Source organism: Tachysurus fulvidraco, chromosome 7 (assembly GCF_022655615.1).
Source record: "Tachysurus fulvidraco isolate hzauxx_2018 chromosome 7, HZAU_PFXX_2.0, whole genome shotgun sequence".
NCBI classification, from domain to species: domain Eukaryota; kingdom Metazoa; phylum Chordata; class Actinopteri; order Siluriformes; family Bagridae; genus Tachysurus; species Tachysurus fulvidraco.
The window spans coordinates 1,492,403-1,517,527 of NC_062524.1; the positions used below are offsets into that span (position 1 = coordinate 1,492,403).

The window sequence follows — 25,125 nt, forward strand, 5'->3', positions numbered from 1 at the left end:
CCAAGCTGACCTTGAAAAAGCTATACATGCCTTCATCAGCTCAAGGATAGACTACTGTAATGCTCTCTACACTGGACTTAATCAATCACTTCTCAGTCGGCTTCAAATGGTATAAAACACGGCAGCACGTCTTCTTTCCAACACCTCCAAACGCTCACACATCACCCCTGTCTTCCACTCGTTTCACTGGCTTCCGGTGCAGTTTAGGGTGGAGTATAATGTTCTTCTCTTTGTGTTCAAGGCCATCAATGGTCTGGCCCTGGCCTACCTCACAGAATTAATAAAGGTCTACCAACCAGCCAGATCTCTCCACTCCTCTGGACATACCTCTCTGGTGACCCCAAATACAAATATGAGAAGTTTGGAAGCCAGTCATTTGCCATATAGGGACCAAAGCTGTGGAACACACTTCCAGCACACTTATGATCCATTACTGAATGTTTTTAAATCGCAGTTGAAAACTCATTTATTCATACAAGCTTTTAACAAGTAGACCCGGTTTCAACTGCTATTTTATGTTCTTTGTGTTCTTATTGATTTTATTTTTTATTGTTGTTTTACTGGAAAGCACCTTGTGCTCCTTTTGGCTGTTGTAAGGTGCTCTATAAATAAAATTTGATTGATTGATTGATTGATTGATTGAAGTTCCAGAGGAACATTCAAGACTGCATCCTTCAATGCTTCACTGAGACATGGCTGAACCCAGCGGTACTGGACCAAGCAATCCAGTTTTTCTCGGTCTACCTCATGGACAGAACATTGGAGTCGGGGAAGTCAAAGGGGGTGGAGAGTGTCTGATGGTGAACAACCACTGGTGCTACAGTGCGAACATCGTTCCTCTTTCACGCTCCTGCACACCAAATCTGGAACTACTGAACATCGAATGTCGGCCCTTCTATCTACCTCAAGAATTCAGCTCGGTCATAGTCAGTGCTGTTTATATTCCACCTCAAGCAGACATGGACGCTGCAGAATGAGACTTTCATGTGACATTAACGCTACACTAAACACAGCATCAGGATGCTGTTCTTTTTTTGGTGATAGACTTTAACAGTGAAAACCTCAAGTGCGCACAACGAACTTTCAGCAGCACATCACATGCCCCACTGGGGCGAAAGGACATTTGACCACTGCTACACACCATTCAAGAACAGCTACAAGGCACAATCACGTCCACTGTTTGGGAAATCGGACAATGCGGCCATCTTCCTCATGCCTGTTTGCAAACAAAGGCTGAAACAGGAAGCTCCGGTTCAGAGGGACTGGACTGACCAATCATTGCAAGACTGCATCTTGCAGTGTGCACATAGTAGTGAAAGAAGCAAAGATGCTCTACAGGAGGAAACTAGAGTCACAGTTCCAACATGGTGAACATCTTTTTTTAAAGCCAATAACTCACATTTCTTCATATATGTAAATAAATGTTTTGAAGACACTAAGGAGCAAAAAAATATTCTTTTTTAGTGGGGTCATCTGCCATTAGGGAACATTTAATTACATTGAAATGGATTGATGATTGAGATACATTACTAGCATGACTAACAAAAATTATAGAGAAGATATTGAACCTCTTTCTTTGACATCTTTGCTTATTAAAACTAGAACCGTTCCCAAAGTTTAATTGAACTATTAAAATTATCGTATAATGATCACTTAGATAATTGGATGAGTTAGTAATTGATCCCTGTAATATAGCTGGCAACATTTCTTCATGTTCCATCAATTTATACTTTAAATGATTTATAAAATTCACAGCTTAATCCATCATTACCTGCTCCTTTATTATTTTTAAGATTTTTAAATACCTTTACGTATTTCTTGAATTTTATATGTATACATATATTTGTAGAATCTTCACCTTTAGTTTTTGCAATGTCTTGAAGTGGATATAGAAATATATAAGAAAAGTTTCAGTACCATTAACTTATCATATAACAATTTATATGATATCATATAACAAGTCAAATCAAGTCAAGTCACCTTTATTGTCACATCACCACGGCACACGGCACTCTATAAAGTATTATATGCATGTAATATTATGTAACATGTTAAGGTGCAACGGACTGTACAGATACAGAAATGTCCTGTGGTACCGATTGCTTATTGTCAGATAGATTGTTATTTTAGATTAGATGCAGTGTGTGTGTATAGTCCCATGTGTATTGATGCAGTACGAATACAGTGTGCGTGTGTGCATGTGTGTATAGTCCGGTGTTGAACTGTTGAATATGCTGTGTGCTGTGTTATTTATGGCTGTTAATTAGTCTGATGGCCTGAGGGAAAAAGCTATCCCTCAGTCGACTAGTGCGGGATCGGATGCTGCGGAGACGTCTTCCTGAGGGGAGCAAAGAGAGCAGTCTGTGGGATGGGTGGCTGGAGTCATTAATGATCCTCCGAGCTTTCCTTATGTACCGCCTGTTGTAGATGTCCTGGAGGGAGGGAAGCTCACCTCCAACAATGTGGCTGGCAGTTCGCACGATCCTTTCCAGAGGCTTACATTTGCACCGGTGCTGTTTCCAAACCAAGCGGTGATGCAGCCTGTCAGGATGCTCTCTATAGTGCAGGTGTAGAATGTTCTGAGGATGCTGGGGCTCATTCCAAACTTCCTCATCCGTCTCAGGAAGAAGAGGCGTTGATGTGCCTTCTTCAGCACTGTGTCGGTGTGTGTGGACCAGGTGAGATCCTCACTGATGTTAACACCCAGAAACTTAAAGCTGCTCACATGCTCCACAGGTGTCTTGTCGATAGAGATGGGTCTGTGTTATCTGCTCTGTCTCCTGAAATCAACCACCAGCTCCTTGGTCTTGTCAATGTTTAGTGAGAGGTGGTTCTTTCGACACCATTTGGTCAGGGTGCTCACCTCTTCTCTGTAGGCCGTCTCATCGTTGTCGGTGATCAGGCCTATCACCGTTGTATCATCAGCAAATTTGACGATGACGTTGGAGCTGTGTGTAGCTCTACAGTCGTGTGTATACAGGGAATACAGGAGTGGGCTGAGTACACAGCCCTGAGGAGCACCGGTGTTGAGGATCAGAGGGGATGAAGTATTGCTGCCCATTCTCACCACCTGACTTCTGCCTGTCAGGAAGTCCAGAATCCAGTTGCACAGAGATCTGTTTAGTCCCAGAGTCTGGAGCTTCGCTACAAGTGTGGCAGGCACTATTGTGTTAAATGCTGAGCTGTAGTCCACAAACAGCATTCTCACATAGGTGTTCTTATTTTCCAGGTGGGAGAGAGCAGTGTGTAGGATGAAAGCAATAGCATCGTCTGTGGAACGGTTGCTGCGGTATGCGAACTGTAGCGGATCAAGTGAGACAGGCAGCACAGAGCAACTGGCCTCCAATCATTTAGGCATGTGATTTTATTTTTCTTTGGTATGGGTACTATGGTGGATTTTTTGAAACATGATGGAACCACAGACAGACACAGGGAGAGGTTGAAAATGTCTGTGAACACACCGGCCAGTTGGGATGCGCATGCTTGGAGCACAGGGCCTGGGATGCCGTCAGGACCCGAAGCCTTGCGGATGTTTAGTCGTCGGAAGGATCGGGTTACATCCGCGACAGAGACGAAGAGCACACTCACATCTTCAGCAGCAGCCGCGGGAGCGCTCTCTGTGTGGGCGGGGTTGTGAGCCTCGAAACGAGCATAAAAGTTATTTAACAATTTAACATATCATAAAAGGTTGCAACACAAGTAGAGATGGTTTTTGGACTTATTGTGAGAATAAACAATTTCTCTATTATGTTATTTATATAAAATTTTAAATAATAATATAATATAATATAATATAATATAAATAATATAATATAAATAATATAAAATTTTCCTCTAAAAATAATTACAATATTTTTAACTTTCCCCCTTCTATAACCACTTTCTCCTTGATCTAATAAAAGGTAATTGTAATTGTGCTTAATACATTCGTTTGCTGTTTATATAAAGTTTGCTTATTAAGAGATCCATTATATTTTGTCATTTTTTGGCTTTGGCTGTTTTTTACAACTTAAAATAACTCTTTGAATTTCATATTTTATCATTTGTTGCATATAAATGTGAAATTTTAATATAAGTTTAACATAATTGAAACTGAATCTTCTATCTCTTTTGTGGCACATCTTTGAGGTGGTGTCCAACATTGTGTAAATCATGGTGAAGGTTGATAAAGAGTTGATTCTCCATGCTCCAGAAGAAATAAAGAGCATTTGAGCAGCTGTTCAAAGTTGATTCACATAAAGTATAAAACAAGTGCATTATACTTTAATTAGCACAGTGTTCATATTCAAGCTAGTTATCACATGTGATGTATAGAGAATTAATTTACATAATTATACAATACAATTTTTAAGAATTTCTGCTTATTTTACTCAAAAACATTGCATAATTTCACAAGGTTTATTATTAAGAGATGTAAAGGAAGTTTTATTCACAAGAAATTATGCCATGTTTTTGAGTGGTGTGTGTGTGTGTGCACCCATGTGTGTGTGTGTGTGTGTGTGTGTGTGTGTGTGTGTGTGTGTGTGTGTGTGTGTGTGTGTGTGTGTGTGTGTGTGTGTGTGCCCGTTTTTGGGTGAACAGATGACCTCTGGTGGGCAAAAGATATAAGTGTAAAATGTTTACAAATGTCAGGCTGTTCACACAGAATGCTTATAATTGTAGAATTTTTGATTTATAATTATTCAAGTGAGTCTGATTTGGAAAAAACAGGTTTCATTATATGCCGACATTAAAAATAGTCAAAATGGTTTCAAATCAATCTCCTGGCTTTGAAATATACCAGTCTGTAAAAATGCATCAACTTTTGTGCCTCTGTAGTGAAAATAATCCAAAATTTCAGTTTTTTTTGCTTAAAAATGAGGCATTTTTGTATATAAATGAGGTTTATTATACCAAATATTACAAACATTTTTGTTAATTACAAAATATATGTTAATATAAGCAGTCAAAACAGAACAGGTGAAGTTGACTCAGCGCTCCTAATTTGCATAGAAATGTAGGAAAGGTCTACAGGAGAGTTAAAATTGAAATTATTTAACAAACTGGTTTAATTGACTGAAAAGTATCATCTTAAATCATATTGTACAGTTTTTTCCCCACATATTAACTTACTTTAAATATTGAATTCTAATTACATTCATATAAATATTAAACACACATGTAATGTTCATGTGTATAATTAATGCTTTGTCTTGGCAGCAAATTTATTTTGTGCCTTAAATTGCTGTGTTAAGTTACTGTTGCACTATTAAATTTTTCATATTACAAAACCTCTTTGTGAACTCATTACAAATAATAATGTGGTACGGTATATAAAAAAAAGGCTTGTGAAATTATAGACATGATGCCAAAAGTCATTTAGTTCACTTCCATCTTCATTCTGTGTTACAATTATTAAGACTAAACTCTTATAAATAAATGTTACATATATATATATATATATATATATATATATATATATATATATATATATATATATATATATATATATATATATATATATATAAATGTTGCTTTTTTGTGGGTAATTCGGCCTCCTTCACTGCACCAATCCAAATGTACCAGAAAAACCCACTGTAAGTGATGTGACATACGGCTAAGTACGGTGAACCATACTCAGAATTCGTTCTCTGCATTTGACCCTTCCAAAGTGCACACACACACAGCAGTGAACACACACAGCAGTGAACACACACCCGGAGCAGTGGGCAGCCATTTATGCTGTGGTGCCTGGGGAGCAGTTGGGGGGTTCGGTGCCTTGCTCAAGGGCACCTCAGTCGTGGCTGACCCGAGACTCGAACCCACAACCTTAGGATTACGAGTCAGACTCTCTAACCATTAGGCCACGTCTTGCCCCCCCCCCCCCCTTTTTTGTGTAAGAGTCTGTTAAGAAATTGTTGACATATTTGTCACCTCACAGCTGTACAATAAATTTACATTCACACCTAATGTGTGCTAATTTCTTTTTTTGACCTTTGCCACAATAAACTCTGTTTAATTTCATCCAGTTCCATTTCCTTTTTCTGACACTGCAGTGATACCATTATTGTATATAATATCTGATTTATTACAACATTATCTGATTTATTACAACAAACTCAACTATTCTGAACACAAAGTAGGTTGATTTATTACATGAAACAATTAAAAAATGTTCGAGCCCGCTGGGCTAATCAACCTTTTGAACACAAGATGTCACTAGTGAACACCATTTTGAAGAACTACAATAGTCATTTCTAGTGTATAGTTTTGCTATAGATTTTGCTGTAAATAACACATTCATCTACAATCCTTGGGGGGAAATTGGGCAAACTTGTATTAAGTAAAAAAGTATTAAGCTTAAAGCTTAAAACAAATCATGGGACAGATTTGCAAAAAAAATTTGCAAGAATAAAACAAATGCCCTCCTAAGACCTATTGTGCCACCATTTTCTTGTTTATTTTAGCCTCAGTGAAATGTAAGAGAAAAGCTAAAAACAGATCTGGTAAGAAATAAATTTTTTAAATAGAATGAAAGCATCTGTACTACAGTTGTATCTGTTAATGATCTAATTATCTGTTAGTATGTAACATACTGAACTCATTTTATCCGTATTTTAGAATTTGGAACAGTGTTTCAAATAATTAAAAATAACAAAATCAAGGAGTGTTAATGTTTCAGATGAACATCAGTTCTAGAATCTTACAGTTTTTATAATGTTTAATACAATCACATCTAACTTTTCTGGTGTTGAACTATCAAACTTTTAGTTCAGTTAGTTTTATCAGATGTAAACACTCCACCTGTATTCGTGTGTCCACCAAATAACTAGGGGAAGTCTTGATCTCAAAATGAACCAATGAACCACTGTCTACTACGGTTTTCACTGATTTGTGGTCAGTTTTATTATGAATTTTAAGAAAAATGGTATGTGCCAGTTGCTCTCCTCAGGATGTGTTTTCATCACCTGATGTAAAATCCTGACAGATTTTATTATAAAACAAACAAACCAAGGCCAGATGTTGTGGGTTATTGAGTCGGAGGAAAAGTGGATTATAATTTGACATTTGAAGTATATTGTATAATGAGTTCTTCTTCTTCTTCTTCTTCTTCTGGTTTTTCCCATTAGGGATCACCACAACAAATCTCATCCACGCCGCTTCCTTTTTCTATTCTTTATCTAAACTTTATCATATTAAAAAAGGGAAATCTTCGGTGGCTGACTACTCACTGCAGTTCTGCATGCCACAACCAGAACCCATGCAGCTTGATTCAACCACGATCTCACTGTCCGAGCATCATCGACGGCTCACCCATGGCCTGTGTCTGTACGGTGTAAGCAATGGGCATGCGATTGGAGAATGTCCCATCTGTCCTCCAAGAGTATTGGTGAGTACGGTTCAACCTGAAAAATACATTAACACCCCACTCTCCACCAAAGTTCAGTTGTCTTGTCCAAACCTATCTGTTACAGTGTCAGCTTTGCTCGACTCTGGGTCAGCCGGGAACTTCATCTCTGCCCAGCTCTGCACCCGGCTCAACATCACAAAGGAATTTATACCCCAGAGACTAAAAGTGCAATCTGCAAAAGGCAAACCCCTCAACCGGTCCTCAGTCCAACATTGTGGCAGTGAAATCATGCTGACTGTGGGATTCCTCAGTCACAGGAGGAATCGGCCACACGTCGCTCCTTCGGGCTGAGCCCGGCCGGGCCCCGTGGGATAAAACCCGGCCACCAGGCGCTCGCATGCCAGCCCCAACCCCGGGCCTGGCTCCAGGGTGGGGCCCTGGTTGTGCCATACTGGGTGACGTCACGGAGCTTACCGTCACGGTAATATTTCAAGTCCATCGTCTTTATTGAAATCAACCCATGAACAGTTAAACCCCCACGCCTTACAATAGTATTAGTGAATTCAGGCACCAATGTAGTATGAGGAGGTCTGGAGATTCCAACATTGGCATGCTAGAATACTGTTTGTGCCTCTTACTTCCAGTGAAGGAATAAAGTAATGCTACAAAATACAAAGCCATTCTAGGCAACTTGTGCTTCCATCTTTGTGGCAACAATTTGGAGAAAACACTTATCTCATTCTTCTGATGTCCGTAGGATCTGAGGTTTTTCCCAGCGTTTCAAGGGGCACAGTGGTAGGTTTTAGATATAAGTAAACAAACCTTTAGGCCCTGTTCACACTACAGGTAAAAGTGGCCCAAATCCTGGTAAGACCAGGTCATACTTCTTCAGGATTAGTGTGCACACTCTAATCTAAACACACTTCCATATGTGGTAATGAATGAGTTTTCGCCGGCAAAAAAAAAAAAAAAAAGCCGGCGAAAACGTGACACAAACATGACTGGTAACGTGTGTGTGTGTTAAGAGTGTTGTATAAAGTGGTTACATGAACCAGCTCATAATGTTTGCATTGAATACATCACATTACTTCCTCCATAACCTCGCCAACTTTTTAGCGCGACGGTGTGCTGAGTGTGACGTCATTGTTATTGTTCGTTTGCGCATGCGGGTCAGTTCGAAACCGCAAACTGTTCACACTGGTATCTGATATAGGTCACATTTTAAAAGGTAATGTGAACAGCCAAACAAAAAAATCAGATCTGAGCAAAATATCCGAATTGAGCATTAAGACTTGCAGTGTGAACATGGCCTTAGTATATGCTACATCCAATTCAGGTTTACATGTGAATATGGATGTTTGTATCACTAAATAGATCCAGCTAGTGGCATTGCATTAGTATGTGTATTAGTGTTTGTAATAGAAAAATGCTGTGGATAACAAAAATGAACAATGAACATTCTGTACTAATACACTCACACACCCAAAACTAGGAACAGCAAAAAAACCCAAAGGGGAACTGAATTGTTTCCAGTTGCACACTAGACGCTGAAGAAACAAGAACATTGCAGGCTGCAGGTGTGTGGAAATACTGTAACAGAGACACACACACACATACTCACAAACCTTTTGTCTACCTCCATGTATAAATAGACTACGACCTCACATAAAACTCAACTCACTCTGTTCAGGCTTAGGTCAGTACAGACTGACTTCATACTTCAAGTGTATTGAATAAAGAAGTTTGATATTAAACAGGACTCTGCTGTGTTCTTCTCTGCAACTTAGGAAAAGTTCACTTGAACTATTATCTCTGATTAATAGAATAGAATTTCCTCTACATGTTCATTAATTTTAACTCTCATCTTATCTGTCATACACTCACAATTGTTCAGACAGGTTTCCGATCTTATTATGAATTAATTTTCTGTGATTTCTGGAATTCATTGCACTCTAACAAAAGCTGAATCATCTTACTCTGAAACAGAAAGTGTTCTAGGGGGAAATCGCAATCCTCATTAAAAATCCTCATGAAAATCTTCAGTGTCTCTAGTCATGTCATCTGTTACAGAATGATTTCATTAACAAAAAGTCCTCTATAGATCAAAAAGATAATAAATAAAAACATGTTCAGTACTTGAAGGATCATTGCGATAGAGGAGCTCATTCCCTGTGATCATCAAATCCTAGACACATAGTGAGATATAAGTTCATAGTTTCTCACTTCATTCTCAGACTTTCTCACCTCCTCATTAGCCACTTGGACAGCTTTGTTTGCTTGATCCAATTCAACTGGACCACCAATCATCATGGCAGGACCTGAAGAAACAAACTACGGAGTCAGAACAGACATTCACATGAAGGTTATGATGATGAAACAGTTCAGATGTCATTATTTTTATTTGTATGCTGTAATTCTTACCTACAATCCATCCAATGATTGGTATAACTAACAGTCCTGCCCCAACACATGTGACAATTTCAGCATCATGTTTTCATCATGACACTCACATGAAGGTTATGATGATGAAATCTGAATTCAGATTTCTCCTGGTCTGCTCCAGAACTCCCTGAGATACACTGAGTAAATATTCATTTGATTCCTTCTCTTTTCTAAAGTTGTCTAAGGTTAGTTTTGTGTCATTTATCATCTGCTTGAGTTTCCCCTCTTCTTGTATCAGTCTCTCTAAGTTTTCATCCAGACTATTTAACCCTGAACTGGCTTCCTGTTCTGACTGCTTCAGGAACTCATGAGCCTGTACTATCTGCTCCCTGATGTACTCGTAGTTGGAGCATTTCCCAGTTACAGGATCTACATCTGCCTCAATAAGAGCCTTATAGACCATTCAGGGAGGAGACCCCACCTTTCAGTGGAATGAGAACAGCTTCAGCTGTGTTCTTCAGAACAACTCTGTAGAGACATACAAAACATTTCAACACAGAAAATCAAAAAGCCAAAAAAAGCCTTCTTTCCTGTCATGGACATTTGTGGAGAGGTTGGAAACCACATAAATTCCCAACTCATTTGAATCAATAGGATGTTTAAAGAAGTGTTCCACTTGTTTATATTCATTGCCCACAAGGTATACTGCACCTTCATCCTCAACAATGTTTTGGACTAAAACTAACTGATTGTCGATTTTGACACAAGAATCTCTCTCATTGAGCTTCACAACTATATCATCAATCACAAGAACTTTAAATTGACAAGCTTGTTGCGAGAAGCACTCTGATACTGGCCCATCTGTATGTTCTTTATCCAATTTTTTAATTGCCTCTTGAACATCAAAACTGTAGTTGCTATTTTCTATCTCTGACAATCTACGCATAACCTGAGTCAAAGTATTGCAAGGCCCTCGATCCAGTTTTTTGAGTTTTCCTTAGAAATTTTCAAAGGGGAATCCTGATATAAAATCTAGATTGCCATGGGTTTTGTCATTTTCATGTAAACCAAAAACTCTTCACCATAAAGCTGGCCAAAGTGTTCAACAAATGAAAGCAACAGAGTATTTGCAAGGTCATTCATCTTCATGCAAAATTTTGGACTTGCCAAAATGTACACAGCTACAGACAAAAGCATGAAGTTGTCGTAGATTTAATGCTGTAGAACATCGTTCAGCACAACTGGACCAGTGCACAACAAGAATCGGCGTAGCTCTATTGCTTTCCACCTACATCGATCTGCTAGTGCCCGATGCCTTCGAGCAAACTCACGTGGAATGGAATTTCTCAAAGCAATAAGTCTATCTGACACCATGGAAGCTTGAATGGATGATATGCGACAGTGCAAGGGACCAGTGGTGCTGATCCACAAGTCTAAGAGACGGCGCATTACACCCAGACAAACCAGGTGCATGTAATCATGTGGGAAGCAAGTGACCATGTCAATGCCAATGTCTGTAAGAGGTGAGAGCTGGATGTGGTGTTCTTCATCAGTTGCTTGCCTAAAACTCTCATCAGTTCTGCACTTTGCATTCAACTCAGGAAATGTCATTCGATTTGATTTCCAAACATCTCTTTGGTGGCACTTCTCACATGCATGATATGCAGTGTGTGACTTCACACCTCAAACAAAGGCTCGGGCAGGGGCATTGCACACAACAGAAATAACGCAAAAAGAAAGTTTTCTTCTTGAACAGAAACCCATCTCTCAACATTTTCAGCTCTTGAACCAGATCATGAAGATAATCAGCCAAAGAATTTGGCTTTGAAGTACCACTAAAGAGTCCAATCAACACAGGTGCCTTAGTGTGACCTTGCAGCAAACCAAGAATCGGCCAAAACTGTGTACTATTACTCTTAAAGAGTGGTAGTCCATAAAAATTCAATTGTAATTTGAATACATGTTTGTCTGGCACAGTATGCTAAACTTTATCAAGGATTTTCCAAACAGAATTTAGAATTCCACAATAATGGAACACACCACCAGCTGTACTGCTAATGCCGTAGCCTGTTTTTGTTTTCAGCAACGTTCTTCCATCCATCCACTTTGAGAATGGTAAGAAGTGCTGACAAAGCAATTAGTGACATTCCAAATTCAATTGCCCAACCTGCCAGTGAACTCTGCAAATCTCTCTCTCTCTGACTACAAGGTTTTTTCAAGATCAGAGTGGTCCTCAACAGAAGCTGCAGTCTCTTTGTGTACATCCTTATCTTCAACATCCAACTCAATCTTCTGGTGGTCACCTTCTTCATCACTAATTTCCATCTATGATTTCCCTGAATCATCAACACAAACACTTAACTCCAAATTGTCATCCACCTCCCCCTCCCTATGTTGCTCATTGTCAATCAGTTCACTGACTAATCTTAATGCCCTCCTTATGGAATTGCTCCTATCATTGTACTTCCAAACCTTTTCCATACTGTGTCTTTACTGAAGCCTTTTGTTTTTCCTGCTAAAAAAATACAGATTATTAAAAAGTTTTAATAGACTATAATGAAAATGAAATAGCAGAAAAAGAGAAGCTTTTTTCAGCCTCTGTTTGATTCTGAAAAAGCAAAAAAGTTTGATGATTAATTAAAACCACTAATTATAATTAAAAGCACATTTGATTTCTGTGATTTTAACTCAAAATAACTGTTTGATGTAATAACTAATGAAATACTGTTTATACATGCAATCATGGCTAAACAATTAATTGTAAAGTAATCAACAACATAACATGCAACATACACCACCAATGAAATTCTAAAATATTGGTCAAACAAAAATGTATAATTTTCACTGTGATTTAATATATAGTTTAACAGACATTTGCTCAAACCAAATAACATTAAAATGACGGTTACAACCCTAATCTGCCTAAAACTATTTAATTTAAGTGACCTAATACAATGACTGACTTTTTCAGGAGTAGTGGCATGTTATTTTATTGTATTTACAACACGTAACAGTTAGATTAAAACTGCGTTCACGTGCTACTGAAACAAGTTTTTTTTAAATATTTGTTTATTGATACATATGTACAGTATGTTCTCACTTACTAACTCTGCTGGCTTACCCGGGTTCAGTGCGAGTGGCTGTTTCCAAACAAGACTGCGTCCGCCCACTTTTTCAACAGACAGTTTCTGGAGTATTTTCATTCACTTTTCCTCGTTGTTGCTTAAAGCGTTATAAGCCTTGATTCATAACAACCATCTACAACTTGAATTACAACATGTGAAATATTTGATCTGAAAAAAAAAAATTGTCATGAAGGCAATACGAGACTATGTGTGTTCCTTTACAAGATTTTTTTGTTTATCTTCTTTATTACATTATATTTCTCATGATCATTTTATTTTTATATTTTACCATTTTGAATGAAAGCGCTCAAGTTATTACATAATTAAACACAGTGAAAATAAATACAGAACTCAGAAAAGCAGCATGCAGCATGCTTACCTTGTCACATGGTTTATTTCTCTTTTAGCTCACACATTGTTTCATTTAACAAACTTTACTACAACATCCTTTTACTGTATTTATTTATGTTCATGTTTAGTGGCTTTTAATGCTCTTGAATATGACATAGAATCATAAAATTTATATACTTTATTCTTATTTGAACAAAACTCTGAAGTGCTACAGAATATTCATTTTTCTGTGTAACTCTGTTCAAAACAAATGAAACAGCATGTTATTGTGATATTGAGCTGTTCTCTTAGGCATAGATGGCTGCCAGACGTTGGTTGTTCTCCTTCATCTGATTGATGAGTCTTGGCAGGTCATTGCGATAGAGGAGCTCATTCCCTGTGATCTGCTCTATGGCCTTCATCACATCCTCCATCACCTTCATCACAGGCTCCTGGAGGATGGATCTGCGAGTCAGACCTTCAGCCACACTGACCCTCCCTCTGAGGACACCCAGAAGATGAACAGCTCCTCTCACTTTCCCCTGGAACTCAGCTACAGACTGACTCTGCTTCATCACTTTCTCGATTCCTTCATGTATCTGATTTAGCCGGTCATCTTTCTGACTGATGTCACGTTCGGTCTGGGAAATCTTAGACACGTAGTGAGATACTTTCATTTCATAGTTTCTCACTTCATTCTCAGACTTTCTCCCCTCCTCATTAGCCACTTGGACAGATTTGTTTGCTTGATCCAGTTCAACTGCACCACTAATAATCATGGCAGGACCTGAAGAAACAAACTACACAGTCAGAACAGACATTCACATGAAGGTTATGATGATGAAACAGTTCAGATGTCATTATTTTTATTTGTATGCTGTAATTCTTACCTACAATCCATCCAATGATTGGTATAACTAACACTCCTGCCCCAACATCTATGACAATTTCAGCATCATGTTTCCTTTTCTCCTGAGCCTGAAGTGTGTTTATTGCTGAATTCAGATTTCCCCTGGTCTGCTCCAGGGCTCCCTGAGATACTCTGAGTAAATATTCATTTGATTCCTTCTCTTTTCTAAAGTTGTCTAAGGTTAGTTTTGTGTAGTTTATCTCCTGCTTGAGTTTCCCCTCTTCTTATATCAGTCTCTCTAAGTTTTCATCCAGACTCTTTAACCCTGAACTGGCTTCCTGTTTTGACTGCTTCAGGAGCTGATGAGCCTGTTCTATCTGCTCTCTGATGTAATTGTAGTTGGAGCATTTCCCAGTTACAGGATCTACATCTGCCTCAATAAGAGCCTTATAGACCATTCAGGGAGGAGACCCCACCTTTTAGTGGAATGAGAACAGCTTCCGCTGTGTTCTTCAGAACAACTCCGTAGAGACAAAGAAAACATTTTAACACAGAAAATCAAAAAGCCTTAAAGAATTGAAATGAATTCATTTTTGTTTTGGTCGAATAATTTTTATGTAATTCTGTGAATTAATTGTTATGAATTATTTCTGTTCATTATGGAATTCAACTCACTCCAATGATGAAAGCTGATTCATGTGAAACAGGAAGTAAACATGTTAAAGGGGAAAAACTAAAACCTGATCATGATATCATCATAAAAATCTCCTTCAGTGTCTCTAGTCATCTGTCATCTGTTACAGAACGATTTTATTAATAAAACGTCCTCTATAGATCAAAAGAATAATGAATAAAAACATGTTCAGTACTTGACACTAAAGCACTATTTTATGAGCCTTTACAAGATTTTTTTGTTTATCTTCTTCATTACATTATATTTCTCATGATCATTTTATTTTTATATTTTACCATTTTGAATGAAACGCTCAAGTTATTACTTAATTAAACACAGTAAAAATAAATACAGCACTCTGAAAAGCAGCAGACAGCATGATTACCTTGTCACATGGTTTATTTCTCTTATAGCTCACACATTGTTTCATTTAACAAACTTTACTACATCATCCTTTTACTGTATATATTTATGTTCATGTTTAGTGGCTTTTAATGCTCTTGAATATGACATAGAACCATAAAATTTATATACTTTATTCTTATTTGAACAAAACTCTGAAGTGCTACAGAATATTTATTTCTCTGTGTAACTCTGTTCAAAACAAAAGAAACAGCATGTTATTGTGATATTGAGCTGTTCTCTTAGGCACAGATGTCTGCCAGACGTTGGTTGTTCTCCTTCATCTGATTTATGAGTCTTGGCAGGTCATTGCGATAGAGGAGCTCATTCCCTGTGATCTGCTCTATGGCCTTCATCACATCCTCCATCACCATCATCACAGGCTCCTGTAGGATGGATCTGCGAGTCAGACCTTCAGCCACACTGACCCTCCCTCTGAGGACACCCAGAAGATGAACAGCTCCTCTCACTTTCCCCTGGAACTCAGCTACAGACTGACTCTGCTTCTTCACCTTCTCGATTCCTTCACGTATCTGATTTAGCTGGACATTTTTCTGACTGATCTCATATTCGGTCTGGGAAATCTTAGACACGTAGTGAGATACTTTCATTTCATAGTTTCTCACTTCATTCTCAGACTTTCTCACCTCCTCTTGAGCCACTTGGACGTCTTTGTTTGCTTGATCCAGTTCAACTCCACCACCAATCATCATGGCAGGACCTGAAGAAACAAACTACAGAGTCAGAACAGACACTCACATGAAGGTTATGATGATGAAACAGTTCAGATGTCATTATTTTTATCTGTATGCTGTAATTCTCACCTACAATCCATCCAATGATTGGTATAACTAACAGTCCTGCCCCAACACCTGTGATAATTTCAGCATCTTGTTTCTTTTTCTGCCGAACCTGAAGTGTGTGTATTGCTGAATTCAGAATTCTCCTGGTCTGCTCCACAGCTCCCTGAGATACTCTGAGTAAATATTCATTTGATTTCTTTTTTTCTCTAAAGTTGTCTAAGGTTACTATTGTGTCATTCATCTCCTGCTTGAGTTTCCACTCCTCTTGTATCAGTCTCTCTAAGTTTTCATCCAGACTCTTTAGCCCTGAACTAGCTTCCTGTTCTGACTGCTTCATGAGCTGATGAGCCTGTTCTATCTGCTGTCTGATGTAGTCGTAGTTGGAGCATTTTCCAGTTACAGGATCAACATCTGCCTCAATAAGAGCCTTATAGACTTCATTCAGGGAGGAGACCCCACCTTTCAGTGGTATGAGAACAGCTTCAGCTGTGTTCTTCAGAACAACTCTGTAGAGACAAACAAAACATTTCAACACAGAAAATCAAAAAGCCTTAAAGAATTGAAATGAATTCATTTTTGTTTTGGTCGAATAATTTTTTATGTATTTCTGTTTGAAAGTTAATTAATTATTATGAACTATTTCTGTTTATTATGGAATTCAACTCACTTCAATGATGAAAGCTGATTCATCTTAAACAGTATGTCAACTGCCATCTGTTACAGAATGATTTTATTAATAAAAATCCTCTATAGATCAAAAGGATAATGAATAAAAACAAGTTCAGTCTTTCACACTAAAATACTATTTTGTGAGTCTTAAACATCAGATTGTTGTTTTTCTCTTTATTTCTTCATATGTCAGTCATTTTATTTTTAGAATTTAAGTTTGAATGAATCCATCAAGTTATTATATATTTAAACACAGTAAAAAAAAAAAATAATAATAATAATAATTAAAATAAATAAATAAAAAAAAGAATCCAGCACCTATAAAGCCTGAAACATGATTACCTTGTCACAGGGTCTCTTGAAGATAAATCTGTAATTAGAGTGAGAAAGTTTAACTCTGTTGCTGTACTTTCTCTTCTGGATCACAACAGTCACTTATTATGTGAGATTTATAAGATGAACTTCTTTTATAAGTGTATCAGAGGTGGGTGGGCGAAAAGGGGAGGGCAGATTACACATTATAAATACACAGGGGTTTTCAGTCTTGAGGCAGTGCACCACTTGGGTCACAGAGCAGACGGAGAACCTCCACACCTTCACTGAAGACTATCAGCATATCCAGGTAGGAAGAATCTGTTCACAACAATTACTTTTAAAGTTTTGTCACACTGCAAATATTTAATCCTTTTATTCAATTCACTTCAATTTAAATTTATTTGTATTGCACATTTAACAATGGACATTGTCTTAAGGCAGCTTTAAAGATCATAAGAAACATCACACAAAAGGTTTATTATACAGATATTAATATTAGACAAAAGTTTAAGACATATTTAAATGTGTTGTATTTATCTACATATAAAAAACATAAAATCCTTGTCTTACAGTTATGCACACAAGAAACAGACAATGATATAGATCAGGGGTATTCAATTAAAATTCAAAGAGGTCCAGTTACTAAAATTTCCTCCCAGCAAAGGTTAGAATCTTATATTGTCACTTAAAATAGTGTAACCTCGTGTTAATAAAATCAATAACGCACATAAATTTCTATATAATTTATTGTTAAATTTCAAGTGTTTTCAGTCTGAACTTGTCTGGCAATTGGATGTAAAACAATCCTGTAGTTGTCTTTACTACATGTCAAGTAACAGACAACAGACACTGAATTTCTTCTGAATAAAATAAATAAAAAGTACAAACAAAGCTTTGAGGAGCCTGAACTTAGGGCCTATATTTCAAGTAATGTGAAACATTCAGAATCTTTTGAATAAAATAAAGGTGCTTTTAATCTTAAAAATTAAACAAAAGACAAACAAAAAAACAACAAAAATTAAACAAAAAACAAAAAGTGCAGAGCTTTGAGCAGCTCCCTTTTTCCTCTCTCCTTTCCACCTCTCCTTACTCCCTTTCCATCTTCCGTTCCTAGTGAGAGAAATGGGCATGTAACTGTCCTGCCAGCAGTTTGAATCTTAATTGTCCTGCCAGCATAATTAGGTTCATTACTGCCCCCTTCTGCTCTGGAGTATGGAACAGAAACAATCTGTTTTTGGCTTGGCTTTTGATGACGCTCCTGTCGTAATAACTAGATTAACTGCACATGAACGAAATATTTATCTTTTTATTAATATCAAAGAGCTTATAATCAGTGGTGTAGTCTAGTTTTTTGTAGTGAGTATACTGTGACCGCCCCCCCCAGCCTCATATGCATTCATCCTAGAGCAACACCCCATAGGCACCACCACACTCACTAACGCATAATAAATATGCATCTACATGTAATTTAGAGCATTATTAAAGACTGCTTATGTGTTATCAACATGCAAATTTATTATAAGCAACAAAAGACAGTCAGTTGATAAAACCTGTGCTCCAGGTCCCATATTCATATAACCTTTAAGGCTAAATGTAGCTCTTAAAGGTATAAAGTTCACCCAAAAATGAAAATCGTGTTATTTCCTCACCCTCAATTTGTTCCAAAACTGTATGAGTTTCTTTCTTCTGTTTAACACAAAAGATGATATTTTGAAAAATGACACAATTTTCATTTTTGGGTGAACTTTATACCTTTAAGAGCTACATTTAGCCTTAAATGTTATATGAATATGGGACCTGGAGCACAGGTTTTATCAGCTGTACATTTACAATGTACATTTAAGAGTGAACAATAAACATTTGTTCAGTTTTATCACCAACACTCTTTCATTGCAGAATATTATGAACTGAATGAACTGGTAGTTTACAAAGCTTTATAAATACATTTGTACTCGGGCTGTGGGTGAAATGTCACCCGAAGCTGCTGTAGCTTTAGGCGCAGGCTAGAGTGTAGTTTGGGTCTGCTTTCGTTTCATATCTTCTTTTACATTAGTTAGTTAATTTCAAATTTGTGCCAAAAAACACTGCCAAGCAACTCATTTTCCTCCTTGGTAGGTGACGTCAGATCAGGTCACAGGCCACGGAAGCCCCAATGGTCCAAAAACGTTAGTGATTCGCAATCGCAGCCACAGTCTGTGTTTGCAACATAGTGCGGGGTGAATTTATGAATGAAAGTTCTGTCACAAAACGATATTGTTACGTAACCTCACGCTTTTTTAGTGGGTATATGGAAATCCTTGGCCTTTCCTAGTGGGTATACGGCGTATACCTGCGTATCACATAGACTACACCACTGCTTATAATCTTATAAGATTAGATTATAATAAGGATATGCTTAATATGATAATATTAGAATTTTAACGGGTCCGGGCAGACCCGTCACTCGGTCTGGATTCGGACCGCGGTCCGCCATTTGGTGATGCCCGATATAGATGATAGATAACATTGAATTCTTAATAATGGAGTGTGTGTGTCTGAGTGTGTGTGTGTGTCTGAGTGTACAGTATGTGTGTGTGTGTGTGTGTGTGTGTTTATGTGTGTGTGTGTTTGTGTGTGTGTGTGTGTGTGTCTGAGTGTGTGTGAGTGTGTTTTGTGTGTGTGTGTGTGTGTGTGCGCATGCACTCATTATGCACATTTATGTCACCTTGCAAAGTATTCTTGCTTTTGTACACTTCCACTTCTCTCTACAAAGCGATGTTTCCTCTCCTCACTTGGATCATAGAGTTTCTCCACTTTGAGAAGCCTATAGCTTGTCTACACCTTTTACTTCATCTCACTCTGAAACTTTATTTCACTCTGAGGCTTATGAAGTTTAATGAACAGGCCTTTAAAATCTATTTTCTGTTCATTTACATTAATATTCTAGTGTAAAAGGTATTTATGAGTTTACTCTATATCATGTGCTTATGATACTATATCATACTCTACAACAGTATACTGTGAGGGCTTACTTTTAAAGAGGTGATGTTTCATTCATGCATCTTACCGTGATAAAGGTCTGACTCGTGTGTGTAATTTCTATTCCTTTTGGACAAAATATGACCCCAATATTTCCTGTCTGCTTTTGGTTTTTATCCAATAAATTTGTACTTAAACTAACTTTCCTTTTTTGCACATTTATATTGGGCAACTTCCTCTTAAAATTCATTCACTTTTTACAGTCAGTCTGAGTGGCTCATAGCTTTTGTTGTTCAATTATATTTTACTTCTTTAGTTTATATTAATTGTTGTTATTTAAAATTTCCTAAAGTCTAAACTGATGTCTGATGTAGTTGTAATTGTAGCATTGCTCAGTGAAGAAGCATGAGGTCTGGGATTCTGGGGTAATTTCCTTTTTACAGGACATTTTAGCTGGAAGCTATAAACAGATCTGATGAGAAATACAACAGTGAAACATCTGTACCACAGTTAAGCTTGGAGGAAGAGGTGTGATGGTGCTGGGAACCATTTCAGCTGTTGGTCCTGATGAAAAGTGCACTAATAATATAGTTTATAAAAAGCTGCACATAGGTTTACATACAAGGCATAAACATTTAAAGAAACCAAGGGGTAAATGTATTCCATACTAAATCACTATCTATTTATTTAATCTATTCTAATTTACTGACCACTGATTTCACTTTAAGACCTTTACAATATTAAATTAATGGTTCAGCACTGACATAACACCTAATATTTAACATACTGATAATATTAAAGTCTCTATAATATTAAACACAATCACATCTAACTTGTCCAATGTTCAAGCAAGTTGGAGCAAGTTTTGTTAGTTCTGTTAGTTGTATCAGATGTAAACAGTCCACCTTTACTCATGTGTCCAACAAATAACTAAACCCACCAAACGTAAGAGCTCTCAGATGTTGTGTCTGTGCATCATGGTTTAGATTTTTTATTATGGTTTGCACTGTAAGTGTAAAATTTTTTCTCTGCTGGCACCCAAGAAGGCAGCCATGGTGATGTCATTATTAATTTATTTTCTTTTTGTTTTTTGTAGGAAAAAAGAAGCCATGGATTTGCAAATTGTAAAGAAAACTCAAAGCCTCACTACAGCTGAGGAGATGAGGAACCAAACCAAGCTTGTGATGCAGCCGTATGCCAACTGGGAGGAGTATCTGACTCCTGCTCCTCTCTCCATAGCCATCCTGGGAGAGCTGGTCTTCATCTCCTCCAATACAGATTTCTCCATCAACAAGAACCCACCTAAAGTTGGCTACAAGTTCATCAAATACCCAGAGTCATTTCGTGCCTGCCTCATGCAGGTGTGTAACTCAGGCTGGTGCGCTTTCAACGAGGCCCATAAGAACATGGATCAGATTAGACTTTACACCATGACAGTTCCTAATTACATGAAGATGGCTATGAAGATCCTGTTCCAAGGCAATGACGAGGTTGTTGAAGCTCACCTCCCTGAACAGTTGCAGAACATCCGTGTTGTTGCAGATGACTGTCTTGAGCTGGCAATTTCAACAGAAATACGGTTCACTGATGTCATCAACATTATCCAAGAACTGCTGGAAGCATGTGTAAATGCTGAGCACTTTTATGGAGAGGAGCTGGAGGAAATCAAGCTCAAACTGGAGGAATCCAAGCTGAGGAAACAGTCATCAGAAGAAGCTGCTAAACGCTCAGAGAAAGCACTGAAAGACATGGAAAAACAGCTGAACGAAGCCCATAAAACTTACAGCGAAGCAATGGCTTCACTGCCCAGTGGATGGGACATGATAGCAATGGATTTGGTAAATGGCATATGTGAGGGCATCACAACTCTTATTAATGGAGTAACATCCATTTTTTCTAAAAGTGAAACACAGAATGATCCTAAAAAAAAGTGTCTAAAAGTCCAGAATCTAAAGCTGATAGCTTTGATGAAATTCCTATTTATAGTAAATCGGCAGAAATCCTGAAATGCACAGAGAAAATTCAAGAGTTTGTGATTGAAAACACAATTAACTGGAAAGATTTGTATGATCAAAAACACAGAACTACAAAGACAAATTTTCAGGCAGATCAGTTCAAACGAATCGGGGAAAATTTAAAAGAATTTCCAAACTGCACAGCAAAAGAGGAAGCTCAAAACATCTGTACCAAAGGCATCGAGATCTGTGAAGAACTAGCAAAGTATACACCAGAAGGGGAATGGGAAGAAGCCAAAACAAATGAGTTGATTAAACTGATCAGAAACCTGAATGAATCAGCTCGCAGTTTTGACAGCAAAAGTAAATCTGTCACAAATTCTCCTGCTCTGACTCCAAAATCACCAATGATGTACAAAGAAGAAAGTAAACCTGGTAAGGTGAAAGCTTCACAAATGGCATCAGATAATGCCAGGTTCCGCATAGAGCAGAGCCGTGCGCAACTGGACAAGACCAGAGAGAGTTATGAGAAGAGTGTAGAGAACATGGAGAAGAACCAAAAGGAGCTGACTGACATCCTGATCACCATGAGGAGGTGTGAGTTCAAAGAGATAGACTTTAACACCACTATACAAATGTTGGTTAAGGGTATGGATGCCATGGGGAGAGTGAAGGAGCAGTGGGAGAAGATGGTGCGCTTCTTTCAGATGGTGTCCAACATCGTGAAAATCAGTCTGACCAAAACCCTTAAAGATTTTGTTTCTACATCTGAGAAGACACAGGCACTTTCTTACAACTCAAAGCTCTTCTCCAAAGATATGCTCTACAATCAAGCCTTTCAAGCCACTAACATCGCCAACCTTGTGAACATGATCTCTACAACCTACACTGAGGTGTCCACCAAGCACATCATGGATCGTGTCAGCTCTCTGGGAAAACTAATGGTCATGGACAAGGAAAAGCCAGAGTTTCAGTTTGAGGTTGATCAGTTACGGAACGCCTGTGATGGGGCTCAGAAAGCCATCTTAGTCCTTGTCCTCAAGAACAAGAGGGAGTTTGAAGCAAATACTTTTGCAAGACAGAATAAGATTGATAAAGAGTTGCTCGCCATTCTCCCTGCTGCTGCTCCAGAAGAGATAAAGCGCATTCAAGCAGCTGTTAAAAGTGGATTCACAGAAGAAGATGAATCAGCCTACGCCTGAGTGAATGAACAAAAGTTCTTCTTTACAATTATATCCTATAAAGCTCCTAAAGTATAAAATAAGTGCCTTACACTGTAATTAGCACAGTGTTCGTATTCAAGCTTCTTGTCACGTGATCATAAATAACATGTGAGCATCATATCATTCATTTTTGTCACTTTTAATTAACTTGCTTTTTTTCTAATTACATTTATATTACAAATATAATACACACATGTAATATTCTTGTGTATGTTAATATATGTGTATGTATTAATGCTCTGTCTTAACAGTAAAGTGACAAATTTATACTGAATTCAATTCTCTAATACCACAATATAACACATAACTTTTTCCCATTAGCTTTGCAGTTAACAAAAAATAAAGATTTCTTACTCGTGTGTTATTTAGTACTCAGTAGTTTCTTAAGTGATAAATTTCTAAAATGATAAAAGTCGTTTACTTCACCTACTTCTTAAGGTTTACAATTATAAAGACTAAACTCTCATAAATGGATTATTTTTTCAGTGTTAGTGTTGATGTTAAATTGGTCCTCTATCACTGTACCGACCCAAATGTACCAGAAAAATCCACTAGAAGATTCTGACATAAAATAATTGCCTTACAATTTGGATTTGTTTGTTTGCACTTTACCAGAATAAACGCTCTCTGCAATTTCATTCATTTTGTCTACTTTTCTGATTTCCCCTTGGGGATTAATAAAGTTCTCCACTAATAATACTTTGTTGTAACACTTGTTAAGCTATTGTAAGAGGGACTATACACTCTCAGATGAACCTTCAGATGGGTCCATCAGAATAATGCAGGCATTCATGAGAATATGGAACTTTTCCTACTTTTATTAGTTAGCGTTCATGAGGTTTTGAACACCATACGTTACAACTTATTCTCAACTTCCTGTGCATACTTTACCTGCACGTACAACGACTCATACATCAGCACGCCAAATCCTAATAACACAATTACCTCCATGGACAAAATAAACACACAAAAACAAATCTCACACTATTGTTATGGCAACATTTACCTGTATGTAGAAATGTTGAGGAATATTGATAGTTAAACAGTCTACTGCCAAATTAAACATATAGACAAACCTGTCAGAAAACGGGGTGGTGGGGGTGTGGTGGGTTAGAGGTTAGAGTTAAAGTACAGACAGGAGGGCAGATTTTTATACTGTTTGTTTGTCTATTGTAGTCACATTTACTTACGCTTTTACATAACACTGTTGCTAAAGTAATAGTGCAAGTGTTTGTGTATGTGTGTATCTGTGTATGTGCTTGTGTGTGTGAGTGTATGTGTGCAAGCACATGTGCGTGAGTGTGTGTGTGTGTATGTGTGCATGGGTTTGTGTGTGTATGCATGCATGTGTGTGTTTGTGGGCATGTGTGTGTGTTTGTGGGCAAGCTTGTCTGTGTGAGTCTGTGTGTGTGTGTGTGTGTGTCTGCATGCATGTCTGAGTTATACGTGATACTGTGTTTGTCTCATATTGAGAAATGTTGCCATACAGCTCCCTCTGCTGTTACCTTATGTTATGATTCTGTTTGCTTATTTATTTATTTGTTTGTTTGTTTGTTTGTTTGTTTGAAAGTTCACTTTGTTGCAAAGAAAAAACTTTGTATACAAGGTTTTAATGGTATTACAGAATAATATCCAAAATCCCAATGTTTTAAAACACTGAAAAATGGAAGTGTGTTCTAACTTATCAAAAGCTTTATAAAAATGTAGAAACAGAAAAAAACTATAATCATCAATCAGATTTGAATAGTCTAAAATATCAAATACTAATCTTATATAGTTTGAAATATGCTTATTAGTTCAATAGCCAGATTGTGACTAATTTATTATAGAATTGAGAACATTCTTGATTCCTTTGGACAATATTAGGGCCAAAATTTGATAGTCGTTGTTTAAATATTAAGTAAACTATATTATACACGTCACCTGTCATTCAGATACACTCAAAAAACTGAAATCTGATTAAAATAAATTGAAATAAATTTTTTTAGAAATCAATTATTTTAAATCAATCTGATCCAAATCCACAGGAAGTTAAAATAACTAATTACTTTTTAGCTGAAACAACAAACACATTATTTGATTCGATTACTTCTTCTGCGCATGCTCTGAT

The 25,125-nt window shown here is 37.4% G+C and overlaps 2 protein-coding genes and 1 pseudogene across 2 annotated transcripts in view; 1 reads left to right on the top strand and 2 right to left on the bottom strand.

Moving 5' to 3' along the window:
• Positions 1 to 13,301: 13,301 nt before the first annotated feature.
• Positions 13,302 to 25,125, bottom strand: part of LOC113650579 — a 54,709-nt gene continuing 42,885 nt past the window's right edge. The window contains exon 4 of the mRNA XM_047816488.1: positions 13,302 to 13,954. Within this exon, the coding sequence (XP_047672444.1) occupies positions 13,476 to 13,954 (479 nt within the window). The 3' untranslated portion in view covers positions 13,302 to 13,475. The remainder of the gene's footprint in view (positions 13,955 to 25,125) is intronic.
• On the bottom strand, positions 15,092 to 16,989 carry LOC113650578. The gene is made up of 4 exons (XM_027159000.2): positions 16,907 to 16,989; positions 16,563 to 16,609; positions 15,917 to 16,401; positions 15,092 to 15,813 (listed from the first exon to the last, which is right to left on the bottom strand). Exons 2-4 carry the CDS (start codon positions 16,607 to 16,609, stop codon positions 15,335 to 15,337), a joined length of 1,011 nt encoding a protein of 336 aa, XP_027014801.1. The 5' UTR covers positions 16,907 to 16,989; the 3' UTR covers positions 15,092 to 15,334.
• On the top strand, positions 17,123 to 23,657 carry LOC113650577 (annotated as a pseudogene).

Excerpts from the sequence above, each read along its gene's own strand:
- LOC113650578 (XM_027159000.2), bottom strand. The coding sequence starts at position 16,609 with ATGGCAGTTGACATACTGTTTAAGATGAATCAGCTTTCATCATTGAA. Across the intron at positions 16,402-16,562 it reads AATCAGCTTTCATCATTGAA|AGTTGTTCTGAAGAACACAG; the intron begins GTGAGTTGAATT and ends TTGTCTCTACAG. Across the intron at positions 15,814-15,916 it reads AATCATTGGATGGATTGTAG|GTCCTGCCATGATGATTGGT; the intron begins GTGAGAATTACA and ends TTGTTTCTTCAG.